General features: G+C 52.7%; 2 protein-coding genes and 1 long non-coding RNA gene across 5 annotated transcripts; all 3 read left to right on the top strand.

The window, feature by feature from the left end:
* Positions 1-814: 814 nt before the first annotated feature.
* Positions 815-6,175, top strand: LOC145536613 (uncharacterized). 2 transcript variants are annotated; one of them, XM_081566124.1, is made up of 4 exons: positions 4,435-4,520; positions 4,610-4,997; positions 5,324-5,449; positions 5,652-6,175. In XM_081566124.1, the coding sequence occupies exons 1-4, from the start codon at positions 4,488-4,490 to the stop codon at positions 5,657-5,659; spliced, it is 555 nt and encodes a 184-aa protein (XP_081422250.1). In that variant the 5' UTR covers positions 4,435-4,487; the 3' UTR covers positions 5,660-6,175. The 2 variants fall into 2 exon arrangements, 1 of the variants encoding a protein (XP_081422250.1); XR_014075934.1 differs by lacking the exons at positions 4,435-4,520; positions 4,610-4,997; positions 5,324-5,449; positions 5,652-6,175 and adding exons at positions 815-938; positions 1,746-2,087.
* Positions 6,176-11,683: 5,508 nt separating this feature from the next.
* On the top strand, positions 11,684-15,550 carry LOC145536612 (uncharacterized). Its single transcript, XR_014075933.1, has 5 exons — positions 11,684-11,926; positions 12,206-12,382; positions 12,710-14,570; positions 14,901-15,029; positions 15,209-15,550. It is a non-coding gene; the product is annotated as an uncharacterized LOC145536612 (long non-coding RNA).
* Positions 15,551-17,524: 1,974 nt separating this feature from the next.
* On the top strand, positions 17,525-19,637 carry LOC145536611 (uncharacterized). Of its 2 annotated transcripts, none has more exons than XM_081566122.1 (4): positions 17,525-17,691; positions 18,072-18,459; positions 18,786-18,911; positions 19,114-19,637. In XM_081566122.1, exons 1-4 carry the CDS (start codon positions 17,644-17,646, stop codon positions 19,119-19,121), a joined length of 570 nt encoding a protein of 189 aa, XP_081422248.1. In that variant the 5' UTR covers positions 17,525-17,643; the 3' UTR covers positions 19,122-19,637. The 2 variants fall into 2 exon arrangements, with proteins under 2 accessions (XP_081422248.1, XP_081422249.1); XM_081566123.1 differs by lacking the exon at positions 17,525-17,691 and adding an exon at positions 17,897-17,982.
* The last annotated feature ends 3,656 nt before the right edge of the window (positions 19,638-23,293 follow it).

Here is a 23,293-nt window from a genome sequence, read left to right as displayed (position 1 = left end):
GCCGGAGAATAAGACAGTAGTTTACTGCCATTCAGTATTAATTTTGGAGTATTTTCTCATTTTATGAAGTGAAGTGAAGTGAAAGTCGCTCAGTCATGTCTGACTCTTTGCGACCCCATGGACTATACAGTCCACGGAATTTTCCAGGCCTGAATACTGGAGTGGGTAGCCTTTCCCTTCTCCAGGGGATCTTCCCAACCCAGAGATCAAACCCAGGTCTCCCACACTGCAGGCAGATTCTTTAGCAGCTGAACCACAAGGGAGGCCTGTGCCATGGCAATACTGTCTGAAAACGGACGTGATGGACGAACACATGAAAGCACTTGAAAAAACGCTTGGACCATAGGAAGTGCTAGCTATCACTACGGTCAAAGAACACAGCTATGATGTGGACTGGGCAAAAAGGGGACCAGGGTGGGTGGTGTGGCTTGGCCCCTTGCCCTCGACTCCCACCTTAGTCCAGTGAGACCCTTCTGTGGCATACGTTGGAGAAACGAAAGTCGCATTGTGGAACTAGCTTTAGGCCATGCGACGGGAAAGTCGGCATTTGTGTCTCAGTGGCGTCTCTGTGGACACTTGGCGGGCTCCATTCCACGCCATCTGAGCCGGCACTGGAGGGGCCCGTGTGCGCAGGCGCATCGGGGGCACCTGAAAGGAGCGTGGCGTTGTGACAGAGCCGAGTCCCTCCAGCCTCACACGGTCTCCATAGCAGCCCGTGGGTGGCTGGGCTGTGTGCGCAGGCGCACTTTTGGCGTCCTTGCGCAGAAGGGGAGGGACTTCGTGAGCGGCCCAGTCTCTCCGCCCCTTATTTGGCGTCTGAGGGAGACGCACAGCAGCCATGCAGGCGTCGGGTGGTGGTGCCGGTGGCGCAGAGGGCCGAGATGACCAGCATAGCTCCAGAGCACCTCCTTGCCAGAGTGGTTCAGGCAGCGCTGAAGGTGAGGATCGTCCCCGGGCCCCAGAAGGCGGGGGTGGGCCTGGCAGAGGAAGAGCGGTGATGGAAGACGCTGGAGCTCGTCCCCGGGGTGAGCGGGCACCAGGTGGCCTAGGACCCGCTGGAGATGTAGCACCCTTGGCTGTAAGGCCTAGACGTGGAGAGGCGGTGCTGTATCCTTTTCAGGGAGCCTTTCTGGGCGGGGTCAGTGGTGTGGTGGAGGGAAACATGCCGGCAGCCTGAGGAAGGGATAGAAGGGAGTACGGGGGCGATCCGGGGCAGCAGGACTGGGCAGCCTGGCAGGAAAGGAGGTTGTCAAGGCCTGAGGAGCCTGGAGGGTGGGGAAGATGGACAGAAGGGTTAGGGAGGCAGCTCAGGGTGGTCTCAGGTTGTGGTCAGGAGGATGGGCATCCTGGGGTAAAAGCAGGCCTCTGAGGTGCGAGGAAGCCCGAGATAATCAGCAAATTCTGTAATGGGTGGTGCCTTAACCGTGTCTCTCCCAGCACACTCAGAGTGCCTTTCCAGTCACCCCTGGAGGCAGACATGGCTCGCAGATCTCTGCTCCCAGATGCCCAGCGCCACCAAGGATTGGTTCTGAGGGAATTTGCAGTGAATGGCAGTGACCTGCTTGTGTCAGTTCCAGACGAGTTTGCCTTGGGAAGTGGGGGGTGGCAGGTGCTGTGGTCTGAGCTCCCTCTTAAGCGTGCTATGATGGAGACACTGAGGGGCTTGGTATAAGCAGGGGGGTTGGTACCCTGGACCTACAGGAGCAATCTTCCCTTTAACCTGATTTTCTTTTCCCTGCTTTTAGTACATGGACTGCTGAAGACCTGTGAAGACCTGGCTTTCATCCGACTTTCCATGAACCCATTCCTCGATCAGCTTTCCCTGGTGATTCGGAACATTCGGAGCCTTGGGCTCCCACCTCGCTGAGGAAAGGGGCTGAGGCCTAACCTTGTGTCCCCTGCTCGGCGGGGCATAGGGAATTCAAACTAAGAGGCATCGCCACTTTGTTATTTGAGTCTAAGTTTTTGCCTTTACTGGCCTTTGGTCTCTGTTGGTTCACTTGCTTTGTTGCCCTGCTGCTTGAGGAGTGGGGTGCTTCAGTGTTTGTTACAGCAGAAAATAAAGCTGAGTCACTTTTTGTGCCCCAGTTTCTTTTCAGCTAATGCGCTTCTGGATTTTAAAAACATTTTTTATCTTTGTTCTCGTGTTAGAGGGAAGGTACTGAAATCCAGATGTTTGAATTCCAATTACAAGGGAATTGAAAACAATTTCAGAAAATGAAAATCGAGCCCTATGTTCAGCACTAAATACTGTCAACGTTTAAGAATATTTTCTAGGTGTACTTGCACATTAAATACATAACAGCATGTGATGTAGAAGTTATCAAGTTTAGCTTTAATTTTTTTCCTGAATTTTTTTTCATTTAGTATACTAGCTTTTCCACTTTCTAAAATCTCTTCAGAAATGTGTTATTGAATAGATATAAGATGCATGATAATGTAATTATTGGGACTTCCCAGGCAGTCCGGTGGATAAGACTATGCACTTCCAGTGTAAGGGCTGCAGGTTCAGTCCCTGGCAGCAGAACTACGATCCCACATGTCGTGTGGCGTGGCCAAAAAAGTAAAATTGGGTCTTTAAATAAAAACAACAGCAACAATAATAATCTCATTATGGAACATGTAAGTTGTTTCCACGTTTTTCATTACTATGGTTAATGAATTAGTGGAATTTATAAATCTTTCCATTAACGGTTATTTCCTTAAAGTATTACTATATTCCAACAATTAGAAATGCTGACCTAACTGTTTACTTCTCTCTTGCTTTTTTAAAAAATTAATTTATCTTTTTAATTGGAGGCTAATTACTTTACAATATTACAGCGGTTACTGCCATACATTGACATGTCCAGGCTCCCCGCTGGTGTCCTCTTGGCCACAGAGCAGGGGACAGACATAGGCAGTAGACCAGGTCTTTGCACACCCTAAAACTGACTGGGAGCCAGAATCAACAGAAACTGGGAGGGTGGAAAGGTGGGACAGGGATGCCCCCCACACAGGAAAGGGTCAGCCACTGCTGGTGGCTCTTCCCTTCCAGTGGGGGTGAGGGAAGTCTGCTGGGGGGGCCGAGGACTCTCCGGCCAGGGGGTGGGGCTCAGGGACCGGATTGAAGTACAACCCCTGATGCAGTCACCTCCCGTGGCACCAGTGGTCCCTGGCAGATGAACCCCACGCCCAGGCAGTGCTGCCCCAGCCCCGTGGTCTCCCCCGGCTGTACCTTGCCTGTTGACTTGACCCCCTTCTAGACACAGAAGTGGACCAGCAGGCCAGTAGACACAGGGTCACATTCCAGTTGAGGTCCCCCGGTACCTCCGGCCCTCTGGATAGCCTCAAGACATTGTTCTTGGGGAAGGGAAAGCCATGAGAGTTGTGCCAGCAGGAGAGGGCAAGAGACTGGGGGTGTCCTAGGGGGTATTGCCCTTCCCTCGGCCCTTGAGTCCAGCCGGTCCCACCGGTGCTTCTGGGGGGCCTGATGTAAGTCCCCAGCCTGGAGTCCCTGCAGTCTGTGTGCCTGGAGCCCCAGGCGGCCCAGCCCCACGCCATCCCCAGTGAGTCTGACAGCAGTCCCCCCCCCCCCCCCGCTTCCCTCCCCAGGTGGGCGGGCACAGTATGCTCCGCATCCCTCGTATCATGCCTCCAGGGCCGGGTCACCCCACTCCCATGTGAAGGCACCTTGAAAGCACGCACACAGAGACATATGCCCACGTGAGTGCATCCCAACCGTGGCCTCTTTGAAGCACACACACACACACACACACACCCATGTGCACGCCCCTGACCACACGCTCTCTCGTGACCACACATACATGCCCACGCACAAGCACCTCCACACACAGACACACTCACATGCTTATGTCATGAATCTGTGCATATGCTCTCTCTCTGAAACACACCCACGCACACACCTGATGGGCACGCACCTGTGTAAGGGCACTCTCTCGGGCACACACACAGATAAGCACATTCACATGCCTATGTGCATAAATCTGTGCACACGCTCTCTCTTACAAGCACACCCATACACACGCCCATGGGCATGCACCCGCTCATGCGATCATGCACACAGACACACATACAGACATGTGAGCTATGTGCGAGACACCAGAGAGACAGACGAGCGCTGACCCAGGGGTGCCCAACTCCCTTCTGGGAGTCAAGGAAAAGGACCTGCGCTCAGCAGGATGGTCACCTGTGAGCGACGCCAAGCTGTCAGCAGCACAGACTTGAAGGTGCACAGGGACCAGGGCTCACTTGGGGTTTGCAGGCTTGGCGTGGAAACAGTCACGCGCCTTGAGGAGGGCGGCAGCGTCTGTTTGAGCATCGCGCACTGAGGCGCTGCCCCCACACCGAAGGGTGGAGCGCCGCCTAGAGGCCTCACGGCTGAACCGTTTACCAGGTTTCCCGGCCGGAGGCAGGGCTGACTTAAGAGAGCCCAGACCTCGTGGGTATGGCTCTGCGCATGCGCGTTGGGGCTACGTGGTGCGTGAATGCGCGAAGCTTCAGCAGGGCACCCGTTGTCGGTGGGAACCAATCGTGAGGCAGGACCAGGGTGGGTTTGCGCGGGCGCTCTGCTGAGTTGCAGGTCTCACTCCGGGACTGGTATTTGTAGGGACTGTTCAGTCTTTCCCGCCGCGGAGGTGGGGGAGAGGGTTCAAGATGGAGTCCGAGGCACACGGTGGAGGAGCCACAAGGGCAGCCGATGAAGACGCAGTCGCCGTGGCCTCTGCAGCGGGCACGGCAGGTGGTGGCCAAGGCGTGCAGGGTGGTGCTGGTGGCCACGATTGCCCTGGCGACCCAGCTGTCCCTGGTGACGCCGTCAGTCGAGGAGTCCCTGGCGGCTCTGGTGACCAGGCTAATCCCAGAGGCCCCAGCGCTGCAGGAGAGTCGGGTGGTGCAGCCGGTGCCATGCCACAGATCGCGGGGGCACCGCAGGCGCCAGGGCCGGGTGGAGACGCTGCACCCGGAGCCAGAGTTCCGATTAACCGAGCCCTCCAGTGGTATCCTATGCTGGGAGCCCCGGTGGGCTGGGCGGCCGCAGGGGTCGGGGTGTGCGCTAGGGGTAGTTTGGGGGGTTGCAGGTGGCGGGGCCTAAAGCGTGGGAGGAGGGTACTCTGCGGGGCTGGAGGGTATGGGTCAGGGGTGGTCTGGCTGCCAGGGGATGGTGGTGACGGAAAGAAACCTGAAGGGATCCAGAGGGTCGGGCAGTGATAGCCAGGGTATCTGGCGGCGGCCTTGTGGGAGAAGGCGAGTCTCCACGAGCAGGGAGCCTGACGTGCAAGCCACGTGAGTCATGTGGATGGTGCCTTAACCATATCTCCACCAGCAGCCTCAGTGTGCTTTTCGCATCGCACGCACAGGCGGACATCGCCCGCCACTTCCTCACTCCACGTACTCAACTGCCAGGGCCGCTTCGGAGGGAGCTCGATGTTAATGGCTGCATGTTGGTTCTGTAAGTTCTAAAGGGGGCCGGGGCTGGGGAGGGAGTGGAGGACGGTGGCCAGTCTCGGCCCAGGAGGAGCCATAATGGAGGGTTAAGCCTAGAGGAGAAGTGTGGTGCTCTGGGCTCTGTCGGTGTGCGGGGACAGAGGGAGGACATGCTTCTCTTCCTCCTCCTTGGCAGGAGCTTGAATTTCATTTTCCCTCCCTTTTAGCCGATTGACTGCTGAAGACCCTGGCCTGCTCCGCAGGTCCATCGACTTCTGTGCGGGGCAGCTTTCCATGGTGATGCAGTCCTTGCAGCACTTTGTGCCCCCTCCTCGTGCTAAGCCTCAGCAGAGAAGACGGGCTTAAACCTAGCCTATGTGCCCTAGCCTCAAGTGTCCTTCCCCAGGGCATTGCTTTCGGAATTACTTTGATGGGGCTTCATCTTGTGCCTGTGCTGCTGCTTGGGGGCTCAGGGTCCACATCGTTTGTTTGGTGATTGTTAACTGCAGAAAGTAAAACTGAGCTACTGTGCTGCCTCTGACTTTATTTTTAGAGGGTTCGCTTCCTAATACTGCATTTGTCTTTTAGTTGGAGGAGAGGTTCTGAGATCCAGGTATTCAAGGAGTACAACATAATGGAAGCCAATGTAAGAAGTGGGAGAATAAGAAAGTTGTGTACTGCCATTCGGTATTGATTTTGGAATATTTTGTCAGTTTTACAGTTACATTTATATATAAAACACCAGAATGTTGTTGTTGTTGTTGTTGTTGTTGAGTCTTTTGTGTCCAGGTGAGTCTTTGCGATCCCATGGACTGTAGCACACCAGGCTCTGTGTCCCCGCTGTCTCCTGGAATTGGCTCAAATTCATGTCCTTTGAGTCGGTGGTGCTATCTAACCATCTCACCTTCTGTGCTCCCCTTCTCTTTTTGCCTTAAATCTTTCCCAGCATCACAGTCTTTTCCAGTGAGTCAGCTTTTGGCTTCTGCTGACCGAAGTGTTGTCGCTCCGGCTTCAGCACCCGTCCTTCCAATGAATATTCGGGACTGATTTCCTTTAGGATTGATTAGTTTGATCTCCTTGCAGTTCAAGGCACTCTCAAGAGTAACCTTGTATCGTGAAACCTTGCTAAAGTCACGGATTACTTGTAATAGCTCTTTTGTAGATCCCATGGAACTCCCTCTTAGACAAGCGTTTTGTAGGCACATACATGCACATTTATTTCTTCCTTTCCAATTAATGGATTTTAACTGATTTCTGTTAAAATGAGATCTCCCATCACTTTGGCCACCTGATATGAAGAGCCAACTCACTGGCAAAGACTCTGATGCTGGGAAATATTGAAGGCAGGAGGAGAAGGGAATGACAGAAGATGAGATGGTTGGATGGCATCACGACACCAGACGTGAGTTTGAGCAAGTTCTGGGAGATGGTGAAGGACAGGGAAGCCTGGCCTGCCGCAGTTCATGGAGTTGAAAATAGACACGACTGAGCAACTGAACACCACCACGCTGATCTCTGTTATAATGGATTTGATTTTCCTGCTTCTTTGCCTCCTGGTAATTTTAGATTGGATGCCAAGCAATATCAAATTTCCCTTGCATGCTTAATATTTTTCTATGCCTAAACTTTTCTTGAGCTGTATTCTGGAATCCTGTTAAGTTGCTTGGAAACAGTTTGATCCTTTTTGGATCTTACTTATTAAGATTGACTCTGTAGGACCAGAGCAGATCTCGGTGTAGGAGGAACTTAATTAACTGAAATCTTCAATGGCCGAGAAGGCTATAGCTGGAAACAGGGACTCTTTTGAAAAATTTTATTTATGAGTTTTTTTTTTTTGGCTGTGCTGCGTCTTGTTAACTGTGTGTAGGTTTTCTGTACTTGCAGCCAGCAGAGGCTACTCTCTAACTGCTGTGCTCAGGCTTCTCATTGCAGAGGTTTCCCTTGTCGAGGAGCACAGACTTTAGACAGTGGTGCGCTCAGTTGTTGCGGCACACGAGCTTAGCTGCCCCAGGCATGTGGGCTATTCCTGGCCCAGGGACTGAACTCATGTGCCCTGGATTGGCAGGCAGAATCTTGACCACTGGACCACCTGGGAAGCCAAACAAGAACCCTTAAGTGGTAGTAAAATCCACCTGGACAGTTGATTGGCACTTTATATTACAAGGAGAAGGACCATCCCTTTCCAGACAGGGCACCCAGAATTGACCCAGAAGTGGGCCATATGGTGGATACAGCAAAGCCTGTGCCATCCGCAGTACTTTTTAAGAGCTGTATAATATTGTATGTTATAATTGTATATTATTGTATATTTAAGAGCTGTATAAAATTGGAGAAGAAAACGGCAACCCACTCCAGTCTTCGTGCCTGGAAAATCCCATGGACAGAGGAGCCTGCTGGGCTACAGTCCATGGGGTCGCAAAGAGTCGGACACGACTGAGTGACTGAGCGTGGACACACTGTTAGATTAAGAAATATTCGTTCCCAGTCTCGTTCCTTTAAACACTGGAAATTGATTATGAATTTGATGCAAAGTCTATACCGCTGTCGAGGACATGGATGGGTTTTGTAATTCAGTGTCCCTTTTCCTTCTCTTGGCACCGGTACGCTGTCACTCTGGAAAACTGCCCCTTTCCTTTTCTCTAGGCCATTGTGACTGTGATAGAGCTGACTTCACATTTGATTCCACGGGTGGGCATGTGGCTCAGGCCTGGCCATTGGAGGACCACATTCCTCCTGCTGTGGTGATATCATCCAACCAGTGACACTTTGATTCTCTAGGGGAGGCAGGCTGGCAAAGGACAGAGGGGGAGTTGGAGCAAGAAGGCAAATCTCCGGGACAAAATGCTGGGCCCAGCCATGCCTGAAGACAGAAACTACCTCTGTATCTGGTAGTTACCCAGACCCAGAAGCTCTCCCTTTGGCTTAAAAACTAAAGTGGCAATTTTGGTCGTTTTCGTTCCACTCATTTTTCACTTGCAATAGCAAGTCTGGACCCTTCGTGAATTGAAGGATCATACTTTTCTTTCTTACGTAACTAATGCGGTCTGAAGACTTGGCCCTTATTTATTACTTCAAGGTAGAAACAGGCCTCTTTTCTTGTTAAGCGATTAGCTGCTTGCTCATCAACTCATATCATGGTTGAAAAAGAGACAAGTCAAAGGAGGAGAGGGACACTGCAAGGGGCAGCTGGTGGAAGGGCATAAGGAGAAGGACCATCCCTTTCCAGACAGGGCACCCAGAATTGACCCAGAAGTGGGCCATATGGTGGATACAGCAAAGCCTGTGCCATCCGCAGTACTTGTAAGAGCTGTCTAATATCCCTCAGAATGTGTAATCCATAGTTATTTTCACCAGTCTCTTGTAACTAGGCCTTTAGGCTGTTTGCAGTTTTTCAGTATTACAAACAATGCTGAAATGGACATCCTGGTACATTTGCTTTTGTGTAACATATTATGTGGACAAGGAAATGGCAAACCACGCCAGTATTCTTGCCTGAGAAATCCCATGGGCAGAGGAGCCTGCTGGGCTACGGTCTGTGGAGTTGCAAGAGTCGGACATGACTGAGTGACCAGACCACTACCACCAGCACACTATGTACAATAATTCTGAGCTAAAACGGAAGGTTGTTGGGTGAAAAAGTAATCTCTTTTTGAAATGTTTTACACATATTCCCAAATATGTTTTATACATATCCCCATGCCCTCCAAAACGGTTGCATCGATTTGACTCGAACCAGGTGGGTATGAAAGTGTCCACTTTTGTCCTGCCTACCCTGAATTTGTCAGCTTGTTGTTTAGTCGCTAAACTGTGCCCAACTCTTTTGCAACCCAATGAACTGTAGCCCACCAGGCTCCTCTGTCTGTGTCCGTGGGGTTTTCCAGGCAAGCATACTGGAGTGGGTTGCCATTTCCTTCTTCAGGGGATCTTCCCGAACCAAGGACTGAACTCACATCTACTGCTTGGCAGGCAGATTATTTTACCACTGAGCCACCTTGGAAGCCCATTTGTCCGCGTAGCATGGCATAACAGAATAATAATAAAATACCACAGACCAGGTGGTTTAAGGGCTTCCCTGGTAGCTCAGCTGGCAAAGAATCCACTGGCAATGCAGGAGACCCCAGTTACACTCCTGGGTTGGGAAGATCCCCTGGAGAAGGGATAGGCTAGCCACTCCAGTATTCTTGGGCTTCCCTAGTGGCTCAGAAGGTCAAGAATCCGCCTGCAATGCAGGAGACCTGGGTTCGATCCCTGGGTTGGAGAGATCCCCTGAAGGAGGGCATGGGAACCCCCCTCCAGTATTCTGGCCTGGACAATACCTGTGGACAGAGGAACCCGGCAGGCCACGGTCCACGGGGTCGCGCAGCGACGGACAGGATTGTGCAAGCAACCACAGCACATTAGGAACAATGTCTGCGAATACGTTTGCCAATGTAGATGAAAATAACAAATTCCTTGAATGACACAAATTCCCAAAACTAACTCAAGAAGGAAGTGGGAAACCTAAATATCCCTAAATCGATCAAAGATACGGAACAGAAAACTCCAGGCCCACGTGACTTAACTAGGGAACGCTATGAAATATTTAAAGGAGAAATATCACCAATCCTATACAAATTCTTTCAGAAAGCAGAGGAGGGGAAACACTTCTCAAATCATTTTCCGAGGCCAGTCTTACAAAACACCAAAGCCATATGATGATATTGCAAGAAAAGAGAACCGCAGGCTAATATCCTTCATTAAGCTAAGCACAAAATATGAAATGTTATCAAATTTAATCCGGCGACATATACAGCCTTATGACCAAACGAGATCTATCCCAAGAATGAAAGATTGGTTATGCATTAAAAAACCCATCAACCAGTGTTATCCATCATATTAAGTACAAAACAGGAGAAAAGCCATACGATCATTTCTCAAGATGCCGAAAAAGCATTTGACAGCGTTCAACCACCGCTATGATAAAAACTGTCGGAAAACTAGGACTACAAACAGACTTTCTTAATCCGATCAAGGTCATCTACAAAACTCCTACAGCTAACATGATAATGCAGGAAAATCGAATCCTTCCACTGGGGGTGGGGGAAGGCTGCTGGCCTGGGATTTGGCGGGCTGCCCAGAGGCCTATCCGGCCAGGGGGTGGAGATCAAGGGGCCCGGATTGAAGTATCTGCCTCCTCCTCGGGCAGTGGCCCGGATCCAGTCACCTCCTGTGGCACCAGCGGTTCCCTGGCATATGCACCCCACGCCCAGGCAGTGCTGCCCCAGCCCCGCCATCACCCCCGGCTGTACCTTGCTTGTTGACTATACCCCCTCCCAGACACAGAAGTAGACCAGCGCCCAGAAGGTCAGCAGACACAGGGTCACCTCCCGGTTGAGGGCCCCTGGCACCTCGAGCCCCAAGACTTGGTTCCTGGGGAGGGAAAGCCCATGAGAGTTGTGTCAGCAGAGGGCCAAGAGACTGGGGGTGTCTTGGGGAACACTGCCCTTCCTGCAGCCCTTTAATCCAGCCAGTACCACCGGTGCTTCTGGGATGCCAGGTGTAAGTCCCCAGCCTGGAGTCCCTGCAGTCTGTGTGCCCGGACCCCCAGGCGGCCCAGCCCCACGCCGTCCCCAGTGAGTCCCACAGAAGTCCCCGCTTCCCTCCCCAGGCGGGCAGGCACAGCCCCCTCTACACCCCTAGTCTCAGGACTCCAGAGCCGGGTCGCCCCACTCCCATGTGAAGGCACCTGTGCAAGCACACACACACGGAGACACCCATGTGCATTAATCTGACCCGTGCTCTTTCACACACACATGCACACTCACACGCCCGCGTGCATGCACCTGACCACATGCTCTCCTGCCCACATACATGCCCACGTGCAGACACCTGCAAAAACAGACACACGCACACGCCTATGCGTGTGAACCTGTGCACGTGCTCTCTCTCAGAAACACACCCATGCACACGCCCATGGGCATGCACCTGCCCATGCACTCACGCACACAGATACATTTGCACTGACGTGACCTACGTGTGGGACACCAGAGGGATAGACCGGCCCTGACCCAGGGGTGCCCGACTCCCTTCCGGAAGTCAATAACAAGGACCTGCGCTCAGCAGGATGGTCACCTGTGAGCGTGGCCAGGTTGGTAGCACTGCAGTCTTGGAGGTGCACAGGGACCAGGACTCACTGGGGTTTGCAGGCTTGGACGGGAAACAGGCACGTGCCCTGAGGAGTGGGGTGGGGTCTGTTTGAGCATGCGCACTGAGGAGCTGCGGACACAATAAAGGGTGGAGTGCTACCCAGCGGCTTCCTGGCTAAGCCGTTTACCAGGTTTCCAGGCCTGAGGCAGGGCTGACTTAGACGGCCCAGACCACGTGGGTGTGTCTGTGCAGGCTCATTGGGGTGACACATCGGGTGAACGCTTGAAGCTTCTGCAGGGAGCGCCTATTGCCGGAGAGCCTGCAGCCACTGTGGGAGCCAACTGTTGGTGGGAACCTATCGGGAGGCAGGACCAGGGTGTGTTTGTGCAGGCGCTCTGCCGATGCTGAGTTGCATGTCGCACTACGGGGATCAGTTCTATAGGGAGGGTTCAGTCTTTCCCAACGCGGAGTGAGGGGGAGAGGGGTTCAAGATGGAGTCCGAGGCACATGGTGGAGGAGCCACGAGGGCAGCCGATGAAGATGCAGGTGCCATGGCCTTTGTAGCGGGCACGGCACGTGTCAGCCGAGGTGTGCTGGGTGATGCTGGTGGCCGCGATGGCCCTGGTGACCCAGCTGGCCCTGGTGACACTGTCAGTCCTACAGTCCCTGGCGACCCCGGCGACCTGAGTGATCCCAGAGGCCCCAGCGCTGCAGGAGAGTCAGGTGGTGCAGTTGGTGACATTCTGCAGATCCTGGGGTTACCTCAGACACCACAGTTGGGAAGAGACACTGCACCCAGAGCCAGAGTTCTGAGTAACTGACCAGTTCAGTTGTATCCTATTCCAGGAGCCCCAGTGGGCCGGGCGGCCATGGGGTTCCGGGTGTGGGCTAGGGGTGGTTTGGGTGGTTGCAGGCGGCGGGGCCTAAAGTGTAGGAGGAGGATACTCTGGGGGGCTGAAGGGTATGGGTCAGGGGTGGTCTGGCTGCCAGGGCACGGTGGTGAGGAAAAGCAACCTGAAGGGATCCAGAGGGTCGGGGCAGTGATATCCAAAGTGTCCAGCGGCGACCTTGTGGGAGAAGGCGGGTCTCCGTGAGCAGGGAGCTTGACGTACAGGCAAAATGAGAAATGTGGATGGTGCCTTAACCACATCTCCACCAGCATTCTCACCGTACCTTTTGCATCGCTCGCTCAGGCAAAAATCGCCCGCAACTTCCTGTCTCAAAGTACTCCGCTGTGAGCGCCAGTTCAGAAGGAGCTCAATGTTAATGGCTGCTTGTTGGTTCTGTCAGTTCTAAAGGGGGCAGGGGCCCAGGCTGGGGAGGGGGTGGTGGGCAGTGGCCAGGGCCCGTCTTGGCCCGGGAGGAGCCATAATGGAGGGTTAAGCCTAAAGGAGAAATGTGGTGCTCTGGGCTTGTCAGTGTGCGGGGACAGAGGAAGGACATGCTCCACTTCCTCCTTCTTGTCGGGAGCTTGAATTTCATCTTCCCTCCTTATTTTAGCCAATTGAGTGCTGAAGACCATGCCCTGCTCCAGACGTCCATCACCCTCTGTCTGCAGATTTCCCTGGTGATGCGGACCATGCGGCACTATGCGCCCCCCCCCCGCCCTTTCTACTAAGCCTCTGCACGAAAGTCAGGGTTAAATCTAGCGCATGTGCCCTAGCCTCAAGTGTCCTTCCCGAGGGCATTGATTTCTGCTTCATCTTGTGCCTGTGCTGCTGCTGGGGGGTTCGGGGTCCACCATACTTTGTTTGGTGATTGTTAACTGCAGAAAACGAAACTGAGCTACTGTGCCCTCTCTGACTAGTTTTAGCTTCTGCACTTCTTAATACTCTATTTGTCTTCTGGTTGGAGGGGAAGTTCTGAGATGCAGATATTCAAGGAGTACAACATAAGTGAAGACAATGTAAGAAGCCGGAGAATAAGACAGTAGTTTACTGCCATTCAGTATTAATTTTGGAGTATTTTCTCATTTTATGAAGTGAAGTGAAGTGAAAGTCGCTCAGTCATGTCTGACTCTTTGCGACCCCATGGACTATACAGTCCACGGAATTTTCCAGGCCTGAATACTGGAGTGGGTAGCCTTTCCCTTCTCCAGGGGATCTTCCCAACCCAGAGATCAAACCCAGGTCTCCCACACTGCAGGCAGATTCTTTAGCAGCTGAACCACAAGGGAGGCCTGTGCCATGGCAATACTGTCTGAAAACGGACGTGATGGACGAACACATGAAAGCACTTGAAAAAACGCTTGGACCATAGGAAGTGCTAGCTATCACTACGGTCAAAGAACACAGCTATGATGTGGACTGGGCAAAAAGGGGACCAGGGTGGGTGGTGTGGCTTGGCCCCTTGCCCTCGACTCCCACCTTAGTCCAGTGAGACCCTTCTGTGGCATACGTTGGAGAAACGAAAGTCGCATTGTGGAACTAGCTTTAGGCCATGCGACGGGAAAGTCGGCATTTGTGTCTCAGTGGCGTCTCTGTGGACACTTGGCGGGCTCCATTCCACGCCATCTGAGCCGGCACTGGAGGGGCCCGTGTGCGCAGGCGCATCGGGGGCACCTGAAAGGAGCGTGGCGTTGTGACAGAGCCGAGTCCCTCCAGCCTCACACGGTCTCCATAGCAGCCCGTGGGTGGCTGGGCTGTGTGCGCAGGCGCACTTTTGGCGTCCTTGCGCAGAAGGGGAGGGACTTCGTGAGCGGCCCAGTCTCTCCGCCCCTTATTTGGCGTCTGAGGGAGACGCACAGCAGCCATGCAGGCGTCGGGTGGTGGTGCCGGTGGCGCAGAGGGCCGAGATGACCAGCATAGCTCCAGAGCACCTCCTTGCCAGAGTGGTTCAGGCAGCGCTGAAGGTGAGGATCGTCCCCGGGCCCCAGAAGGCGGGGGTGGGCCTGGCAGAGGAAGAGCGGTGATGGAAGACGCTGGAGCTCGTCCCCGGGGTGAGCGGGCACCAGGTGGCCTAGGACCCGCTGGAGATGTAGCACCCTTGGCTGTAAGGCCTAGACGTGGAGAGGCGGTGCTGTATCCTTTTCAGGGAGCCTTTCTGGGCGGGGTCAGTGGTGTGGTGGAGGGAAACATGCCGGCAGCCTGAGGAAGGGATAGAAGGGAGTACGGGGGCGATCCGGGGCAGCAGGACTGGGCAGCCTGGCAGGAAAGGAGGTTGTCAAGGCCTGAGGAGCCTGGAGGGTGGGGAAGATGGACAGAAGGGTTAGGGAGGCAGCTCAGGGTGGTCTCAGGTTGTGGTCAGGAGGATGGGCATCCTGGGGTAAAAGCAGGCCTCTGAGGTGCGAGGAAGCCCGAGATAATCAGCAAATTCTGTAATGGGTGGTGCCTTAACCGTGTCTCTCCCAGCACACTCAGAGTGCCTTTCCAGTCACCCCTGGAGGCAGACATGGCTCGCAGATCTCTGCTCCCAGATGCCCAGCGCCACCAAGGATTGGTTCTGAGGGAATTTGCAGTGAATGGCAGTGACCTGCTTGTGTCAGTTCCAGACGAGTTTGCCTTGGGAAGTGGGGGGTGGCAGGTGCTGTGGTCTGAGCTCCCTCTTAAGCGTGCTATGATGGAGACACTGAGGGGCTTGGTATAAGCAGGGGGGTTGGTACCCTGGACCTACAGGAGCAATCTTCCCTTTAACCTGATTTTCTTTTCCCTGCTTTTAGTACATGGACTGCTGAAGACCTGTGAAGACCTGGCTTTCATCCGACTTTCCATGAACCCATTCCTCGATCAGCTTTCCCTGGTGATTCGGAACATTCGGAGCCTTGGGCTCCCACCTCGCTGAGGAAAGGGGCTGAGGCCTAACCTTGTGTCCCCTGCTCGGCGGGGCATAGGGAATTCAAACTAAGAGGCATCGCCACTTTGTTATTTGAGTCTAAGTTTTTGCCTTTACTGGCCTTTGGTCTCTGTTGGTTCACTTGCTTTGTTGCCCTGCTGCTTGAGGAGTGGGGTGCTTCAGTGTTTGTTACAGCAGAAAATAAAGCTGAGTCACTTTTTGTGCCCCAGTTTCTTTTCAGCTAATGCGCTTCTGGATTTTAAAAACATTTTTTATCTTTGTTCTCGTGTTAGAGGGAAGGTACTGAAATCCAGATGTTTGAATTCCAATTACAAGGGAATTGAAAACAATTTCAGAAAATGAAAATCGAGCCCTATGTTCAGCACTAAATACTGTCAACGTTTAAGAATATTTTCTAGGTGTACTTGCACATTAAATACATAACAGCATGTGATGTAGAAGTTATCAAGTTTAGCTTTAATTTTTTTCCTGAATTTTTTTTCATTTAGTATACTAGCTTTTCCACTTTCTAAAATCTCTTCAGAAATGTGTTATTGAATAGATATAAGATGCATGATAATGTAATTATTGGGACTTCCCAGGCAGTCCGGTGGATAAGACTATGCACTTCCAGTGTAAGGGCTGCAGGTTCAGTCCCTGGCAGCAGAACTACGATCCCACATGTCGTGTGGCGTGGCCAAAAAAGTAAAATTGGGTCTTTAAATAAAAACAACAGCAACAATAATAATCTCATTATGGAACATGTAAGTTGTTTCCACGTTTTTCATTACTATGGTTAATGAATTAGTGGAATTTATAAATCTTTCCATTAACGGTTATTTCCTTAAAGTATTACTATATTCCAACAATTAGAAATGCTGACCTAACTGTTTACTTCTCTCTTGCTTTTTTAAAAAATTAATTTATCTTTTTAATTGGAGGCTAATTACTTTACAATATTACAGCGGTTACTGCCATACATTGACATGTCCAGGCTCCCCGCTGGTGTCCTCTTGGCCACAGAGCAGGGGACACACATAGGCAGTAGACCAGGTCTTTGCACACCCTAAAACTGACTGGGAGCCAGAATCAACAGAAACTGGGAGGGTGGAAAGGTGGGACAGGGATGCCCCCCACACAGGAAAGGGTCAGCCACTGCTGGTGGCTCTTCCCTTCCAGTGGGGGTGAGGGAAGTCTGCTGGGGGGGCCGAGGACTCTCCGGCCAGGGGGTGGGGCTCAGGGACCGGATTGAAGTACAACCCCTGATGCAGTCACCTCCCGTGGCACCAGTGGTCCCTGGCAGATGAACCCCACGCCCAGGCAGTGCTGCCCCAGCCCCGTGGTCTCCCCCGGCTGTACCTTGCCTGTTGACTTGACCCCCTTCTAGACACAGAAGTGGACCAGCAGGCCAGTAGACACAGGGTCACATTCCAGTTGAGGTCCCCCGGTACCTCCGGCCCTCTGGATAGCCTCAAGACATTGTTCTTGGGGAAGGGAAAGCCATGAGAGTTGTGCCAGCAGGAGAGGGCAAGAGACTGGGGGTGTCCTAGGGGGTATTGCCCTTCCCTCGGCCCTTGAGTCCAGCCGGTCCCACCGGTGCTTCTGGGGGGCCTGATGTAAGTCCCCAGCCTGGAGTCCCTGCAGTCTGTGTGCCTGGAGCCCCAGGCGGCCCAGCCCCACGCCATCCCCAGTGAGTCTGACAGCAGTCCCCCCCCCCCCCCGCTTCCCTCCCCAGGTGGGCGGGCACAGTATGCTCCGCATCCCTCGTATCATGCCTCCAGGGCCGGGTCACCCCACTCCCATGTGAAGGCACCTTGAAAGCACGCACACAGAGACATATGCCCACGTGAGTGCATCCCAACCGTGGCCTCTTTGAAGCACACACACACACACACACACACCCATGTGCACGCCCCTGACCACACGCTCTCTCGTGACCACACATACATGCCCACGCACAAGCACCTCCACACACAGACACACTCACATGCTTATGTCATGAATCTGTGCATATGCTCTCTCTCTGAAACACACCCACGCACACACCTGATGGGCACGCACCTGTGTAAGGGCACTCTCTCGGGCACACACACAGATAAGCACATTCACATGCCTATGTGCATAAATCTGTGCACACGCTCTCTCTTACAAGCACACCCATACACACGCCCATGGGCATGCACCCGCTCATGCGATCATGCACACAGACACACATACAGACATGTGAGCTATGTGCGAGACACCAGAGAGACAGACGAGCGCTGACCCAGGGGTGCCCAACTCCCTTCTGGGAGTCAAGGAAAAGGACCTGCGCTCAGCAGGATGGTCACCTGTGAGCGACGCCAAGCTGTCAGCAGCACAGACTTGAAGGTGCACAGGGACCAGGGCTCACTTGGGGTTTGCAGGCTTGGCGTGGAAACAGTCACGCGCCTTGAGGAGGGCGGCAGCGTCTGTTTGAGCATCGCGCACTGAGGCGCTGCCCCCACACCGAAGGGTGGAGCGCCGCCTAGAGGCCTCACGGCTGAACCGTTTACCAGGTTTCCCGGCCGGAGGCAGGGCTGACTTAAGAGAGCCCAGACCTCGTGGGTATGGCTCTGCGCATGCGCGTTGGGGCTACGTGGTGCGTGAATGCGCGAAGCTTCAGCAGGGCACCCGTTGTCGGTGGGAACCAATCGTGAGGCAGGACCAGGGTGGGTTTGCGCGGGCGCTCTGCTGAGTTGCAGGTCTCACTCCGGGACTGGTATTTGTAGGGACTGTTCAGTCTTTCCCGCCGCGGAGGTGGGGGAGAGGGTTCAAGATGGAGTCCGAGGCACACGGTGGAGGAGCCACAAGGGCAGCCGATGAAGACGCAGTCGCCGTGGCCTCTGCAGCGGGCACGGCAGGTGGTGGCCAAGGCGTGCAGGGTGGTGCTGGTGGCCACGATTGCCCTGGCGACCCAGCTGTCCCTGGTGACGCCGTCAGTCGAGGAGTCCCTGGCGGCTCTGGTGACCAGGCTAATCCCAGAGGCCCCAGCGCTGCAGGAGAGTCGGGTGGTGCAGCCGGTGCCATGCCACAGATCGCGGGGGCACCGCAGGCGCCAGGGCCGGGTGGAGACGCTGCACCCGGAGCCAGAGTTCCGATTAACCGAGCCCTCCAGTGGTATCCTATGCTGGGAGCCCCGGTGGGCTGGGCGGCCGCAGGGGTCGGGGTGTGCGCTAGGGGTAGTTTGGGGGGTTGCAGGTGGCGGGGCCTAAAGCGTGGGAGGAGGGTACTCTGCGGGGCTGGAGGGTATGGGTCAGGGGTGGTCTGGCTGCCAGGGGATGGTGGTGACGGAAAGAAACCTGAAGGGATCCAGAGGGTCGGGCAGTGATAGCCAGGGTATCTGGCGGCGGCCTTGTGGGAGAAGGCGAGTCTCCACGAGCAGGGAGCCTGACGTGCAAGCCACGTGAGTCATGTGGATGGTGCCTTAACCATATCTCCACCAGCAGCCTCAGTGTGCTTTTCGCATCGCACGCACAGGCGGACATCGCCCGCCACTTCCTCACTCCACGTACTCAACTGCCAGGGCCGCTTCGGAGGGAGCTCGATGTTAATGGCTGCATGTTGGTTCTGTAAGTTCTAAAGGGGGCCGGGGCTGGGGAGGGAGTGGAGGACGGTGGCCAGTCTCGGCCCAGGAGGAGCCATAATGGAGGGTTAAGCCTAGAGGAGAAGTGTGGTGCTCTGGGCTCTGTCGGTGTGCGGGGACAGAGGGAGGACATGCTTCTCTTCCTCCTCCTTGGCAGGAGCTTGAATTTCATTTTCCCTCCCTTTTAGCCGATTGACTGCTGAAGACCCTGGCCTGCTCCGCAGGTCCATCGACTTCTGTGCGGGGCAGCTTTCCATGGTGATGCAGTCCTTGCAGCACTTTGTGCCCCCTCCTCGTGCTAAGCCTCAGCAGAGAAGACGGGCTTAAACCTAGCCTATGTGCCCTAGCCTCAAGTGTCCTTCCCCAGGGCATTGCTTTCGGAATTACTTTGATGGGGCTTCATCTTGTGCCTGTGCTGCTGCTTGGGGGCTCAGGGTCCACATCGTTTGTTTGGTGATTGTTAACTGCAGAAAGTAAAACTGAGCTACTGTGCTGCCTCTGACTTTATTTTTAGAGGGTTCGCTTCCTAATACTGCATTTGTCTTTTAGTTGGAGGAGAGGTTCTGAGATCCAGGTATTCAAGGAGTACAACATAATGGAAGCCAATGTAAGAAGTGGGAGAATAAGAAAGTTGTGTACTGCCATTCGGTATTGATTTTGGAATATTTTGTCAGTTTTACAGTTACATTTATATATAAAACACCAGAATGTTGTTGTTGTTGTTGTTGTTGTTGAGTCTTTTGTGTCCAGGTGAGTCTTTGCGATCCCATGGACTGTAGCACACCAGGCTCTGTGTCCCCGCTGTCTCCTGGAATTGGCTCAAATTCATGTCCTTTGAGTCGGTGGTGCTATCTAACCATCTCACCTTCTGTGCTCCCCTTCTCTTTTTGCCTTAAATCTTTCCCAGCATCACAGTCTTTTCCAGTGAGTCAGCTTTTGGCTTCTGCTGACCGAAGTGTTGTCGCTCCGGCTTCAGCACCCGTCCTTCCAATGAATATTCGGGACTGATTTCCTTTAGGATTGATTAGTTTGATCTCCTTGCAGTTCAAGGCACTCTCAAGAGTAACCTTGTATCGTGAAACCTTGCTAAAGTCACGGATTACTTGTAATAGCTCTTTTGTAGATCCCATGGAACTCCCTCTTAGACAAGCGTTTTGTAGGCACATACATGCACATTTATTTCTTCCTTTCCAATTAATGGATTTTAACTGATTTCTGTTAAAATGAGATCTCCCATCACTTTGGCCACCTGATATGAAGAGCCAACTCACTGGCAAAGACTCTGATGCTGGGAAATATTGAAGGCAGGAGGAGAAGGGAATGACAGAAGATGAGATGGTTGGATGGCATCACGACACCAGACGTGAGTTTGAGCAAGTTCTGGGAGATGGTGAAGGACAGGGAAGCCTGGCCTGCCGCAGTTCATGGAGTTGAAAATAGACACGACTGAGCAACTGAACACCACCACGCTGATCTCTGTTATAATGGATTTGATTTTCCTGCTTCTTTGCCTCCTGGTAATTTTAGATTGGATGCCAAGCAATATCAAATTTCCCTTGCATGCTTAATATTTTTCTATGCCTAAACTTTTCTTGAGCTGTATTCTGGAATCCTGTTAAGTTGCTTGGAAACAGTTTGATCCTTTTTGGATCTTACTTATTAAGATTGACTCTGTAGGACCAGAGCAGATCTCGGTGTAGGAGGAACTTAATTAACTGAAATCTTCAATGGCCGAGAAGGCTATAGCTGGAAACAGGGACTCTTTTGAAAAATTTTATTTATGAGTTTTTTTTTTTTGGCTGTGCTGCGTCTTGTTAACTGTGTGTAGGTTTTCTGTACTTGCAGCCAGCAGAGGCTACTCTCTAACTGCTGTGCTCAGGCTTCTCATTGCAGAGGTTTCCCTTGTCGAGGAGCACAGACTTTAGACAGTGGTGCGCTCAGTTGTTGCGGCACACGAGCTTAGCTGCCCCAGGCATGTGGGCTATTCCTGGCCCAGGGACTGAACTCACGTGCCCTGGATTGGCAGGCAGAATCTTGACCACTGGACCACCTGGGAAGCCAAACAAGAACCCTTAAGTGGTAGTAAAATCCACCTGGACAGTTGATTGGCACTTTATATTACAAGGAGAAGGACCATCCCTTTCCAGACAGGGCACCCAGAATTGACCCAGAAGTGGGCCATATGGTGGATACAGCAAAGCCTGTGCCATCCGCAGTACTTTTTAAGAGCTGTATAATATTGTATGTTATAATTGTATATTATTGTATATTTAAGAGCTGTATAAAATTGGAGAAGAAAACGGCAACCCACTCCAGTCTTCGTGCCTGGAAAATCCCATGGACAGAGGAGCCTGCTGGGCTACAGTCCATGGGGTCGCAAAGAGTCGGACACGACTGAGTGACTGAGCGTGGACACACTGTTAGATTAAGAAATATTCGTTCCCAGTCTCGTTCCTTTAAACACTGGAAATTGATTATGAATTTGATGCAAAGTCTATACCGCTGTCGAGGACATGGATGGGTTTTGTAATTCAGTGTCCCTTTTCCTTCTCTTGGCACCGGTACGCTGTCACTCTGGAAAACTGCCCCTTTCCTTTTCTCTAGGCCATTGTGACTGTGATAGAGCTGACTTCACATTTGATTCCACGGGTGGGCATGTGGCTCAGGCCTGGCCATTGGAGGACCACATTCCTCCTGCTGTGGTGATATCATCCAACCAGTGACACTTTGATTCTCTAGGGGAGGCAGGCTGGCAAAGGACAGAGGGGGAGTTGGAGCAAGAAGGCAAATCTCCGGGACAAAATGCTGGGCCCAGCCATGCCTGAAGACAGAAACTACCTCTGTATCTGGTAGTTACCCAGACCCAGAAGCTCTCCCTTTGGCTTAAAAACTAAAGTGGCAATTTTGGTCGTTTTCGTTCCACTCATTTTTCACTTGCAATAGCAAGGCTGGACCCTTCGTGAATTGAAGGATCATACTTTTCTTTCTTACGTAACTAATGCGGTCTGAAGACTTGGCCCTTATTTATTACTTCAAGGTAGAAACAGGCCTCTTTTCTTGTTAAGCGATTAGCTGCTTGCTCATCAACTCATATCATGGTTGAAAAAGAGACAAGTCAAAGGAGGAGAGGGACACTGCAAGGGGCAGCTGGTGGAAGGGCATAAGGAGAAGGACCATCCCTTTCCAGACAGGGCACCCAGAATTGACCCAGAAGTGGGCCATATGGTGGATACAGCAAAGCCTGTGCCATCCGCAGTACTTGTAAGAGCTGTCTAATATCCCTCAGAATGTGTAGTCCATAGTTATTTTCACCAGTCTCTTGTAACTAGGCCTTTAGGCTGTTTGCAGTTTTTCAGTATTACAAACAATGCTGAAATGGACATCCTGGTACATTTGCTTTTGTGTAACATATTATGTGGACAAGGAAATGGCAAACCACGCCAGTATTCTTGCCTGAGAAATCCCATGGGCAGAGGAGCCTGCTGGGCTACGGTCTGTGGAGTTGCAAGAGTCGGACATGACTGAGTGACCAGACCACTACCACCAGCTCACTATGTACAATAATTCTGAGCTAAAACGGAAGGTTGTTGGGTGAAAAAGTAATCTCTTTTTGAAATGTTTTACACATATTCCCAAATATGTTTTATACATATCCCCATGCCCTCCAAAACGGTTGCATCGATTTGACTCGAACCAGTTGGGTATGAAAGTGTCCACTTTTGTCCTGCCTACCCTGAATTTGTCAGCTTGTTGTTTAGTCGCTAAACTGTGCCCAACTCTTTTGCAACCCAATGAACTGTAGCCCACCAGGCTCCTCTGTCTGTGTCCGTGGGGTTTTCCAGGCAAGCATAATGGAGTGGGTTGCCATTTCCTTCTTCAGGGGATCTTCCCGAACCAAGGACTGAACTCACATCTACTGCTTGGCAGGCAGATTATTTTACCACTGAGCCACCTTGGAAGCCCATTTGTCCGCGTAGCATGGCATAACAGAATAATAATAAAATACCACAGACCAGGTGGTTTAAGGGCTTCCCTGGTAGCTCAGCTGGCAAAGAATCCACTGGCAATGCAGGAGACCCCAGTTACACTCCTGGGTTGGGAAGATCCCCTGGAGAAGGGATAGGCTAGCCACTCCAGTATTCTTGGGCTTCCCTAGTGGCTCAGAAGGTCAAGAATCCGCCTGCAATGCAGGAGACCTGGGTTCGATCCCTGGGTTGGAGAGATCCCCTGAAGGAGGGCATGGGAACCCCCCTCCAGTATTCTGGCCTGGACAATACCTGTGGACAGAGGAACCCGGCAGGCCACGGTCCACGGGGTCGCGCAGCGACGGACAGGATTGTGCAAGCAACCACAGCACATTAGGAACAA

The sequence above is a fragment of the Giraffa tippelskirchi genome, chromosome X, assembly GCF_054371585.1.
Source record: "Giraffa tippelskirchi isolate mGirTip1 chromosome X, T2T-mGirTip1v1.2.pri, whole genome shotgun sequence".
In the NCBI taxonomy this organism is placed as follows: Eukaryota; Metazoa; Chordata; class Mammalia; order Artiodactyla; family Giraffidae; genus Giraffa; species Giraffa tippelskirchi.
This window is presented reverse-complemented; position numbering and strand designations above follow the sequence as displayed.

Excerpts from the sequence above, each read along its gene's own strand:
- LOC145536613 (XM_081566124.1), top strand. The coding sequence starts at position 4,488 with ATGCGCGAAGCTTCAGCAGGGCACCCGTTGTCG. Across the intron at positions 4,521-4,609 it reads CAGCAGGGCACCCGTTGTCG|GGACTGTTCAGTCTTTCCCG; the intron begins GTGGGAACCAAT and ends TGGTATTTGTAG. Across the intron at positions 4,998-5,323 it reads ATTAACCGAGCCCTCCAGTG|CAGCCTCAGTGTGCTTTTCG; the intron begins GTATCCTATGCT and ends TATCTCCACCAG.
- LOC145536611 (XM_081566122.1), top strand. The coding sequence starts at position 17,644 with ATGGTCACCTGTGAGCGACGCCAAGCTGTCAGCAGCACAGACTTGAAG. Across the intron at positions 17,692-18,071 it reads TCAGCAGCACAGACTTGAAG|GGACTGTTCAGTCTTTCCCG; the intron begins GTGCACAGGGAC and ends TGGTATTTGTAG. Across the intron at positions 18,460-18,785 it reads ATTAACCGAGCCCTCCAGTG|CAGCCTCAGTGTGCTTTTCG; the intron begins GTATCCTATGCT and ends TATCTCCACCAG.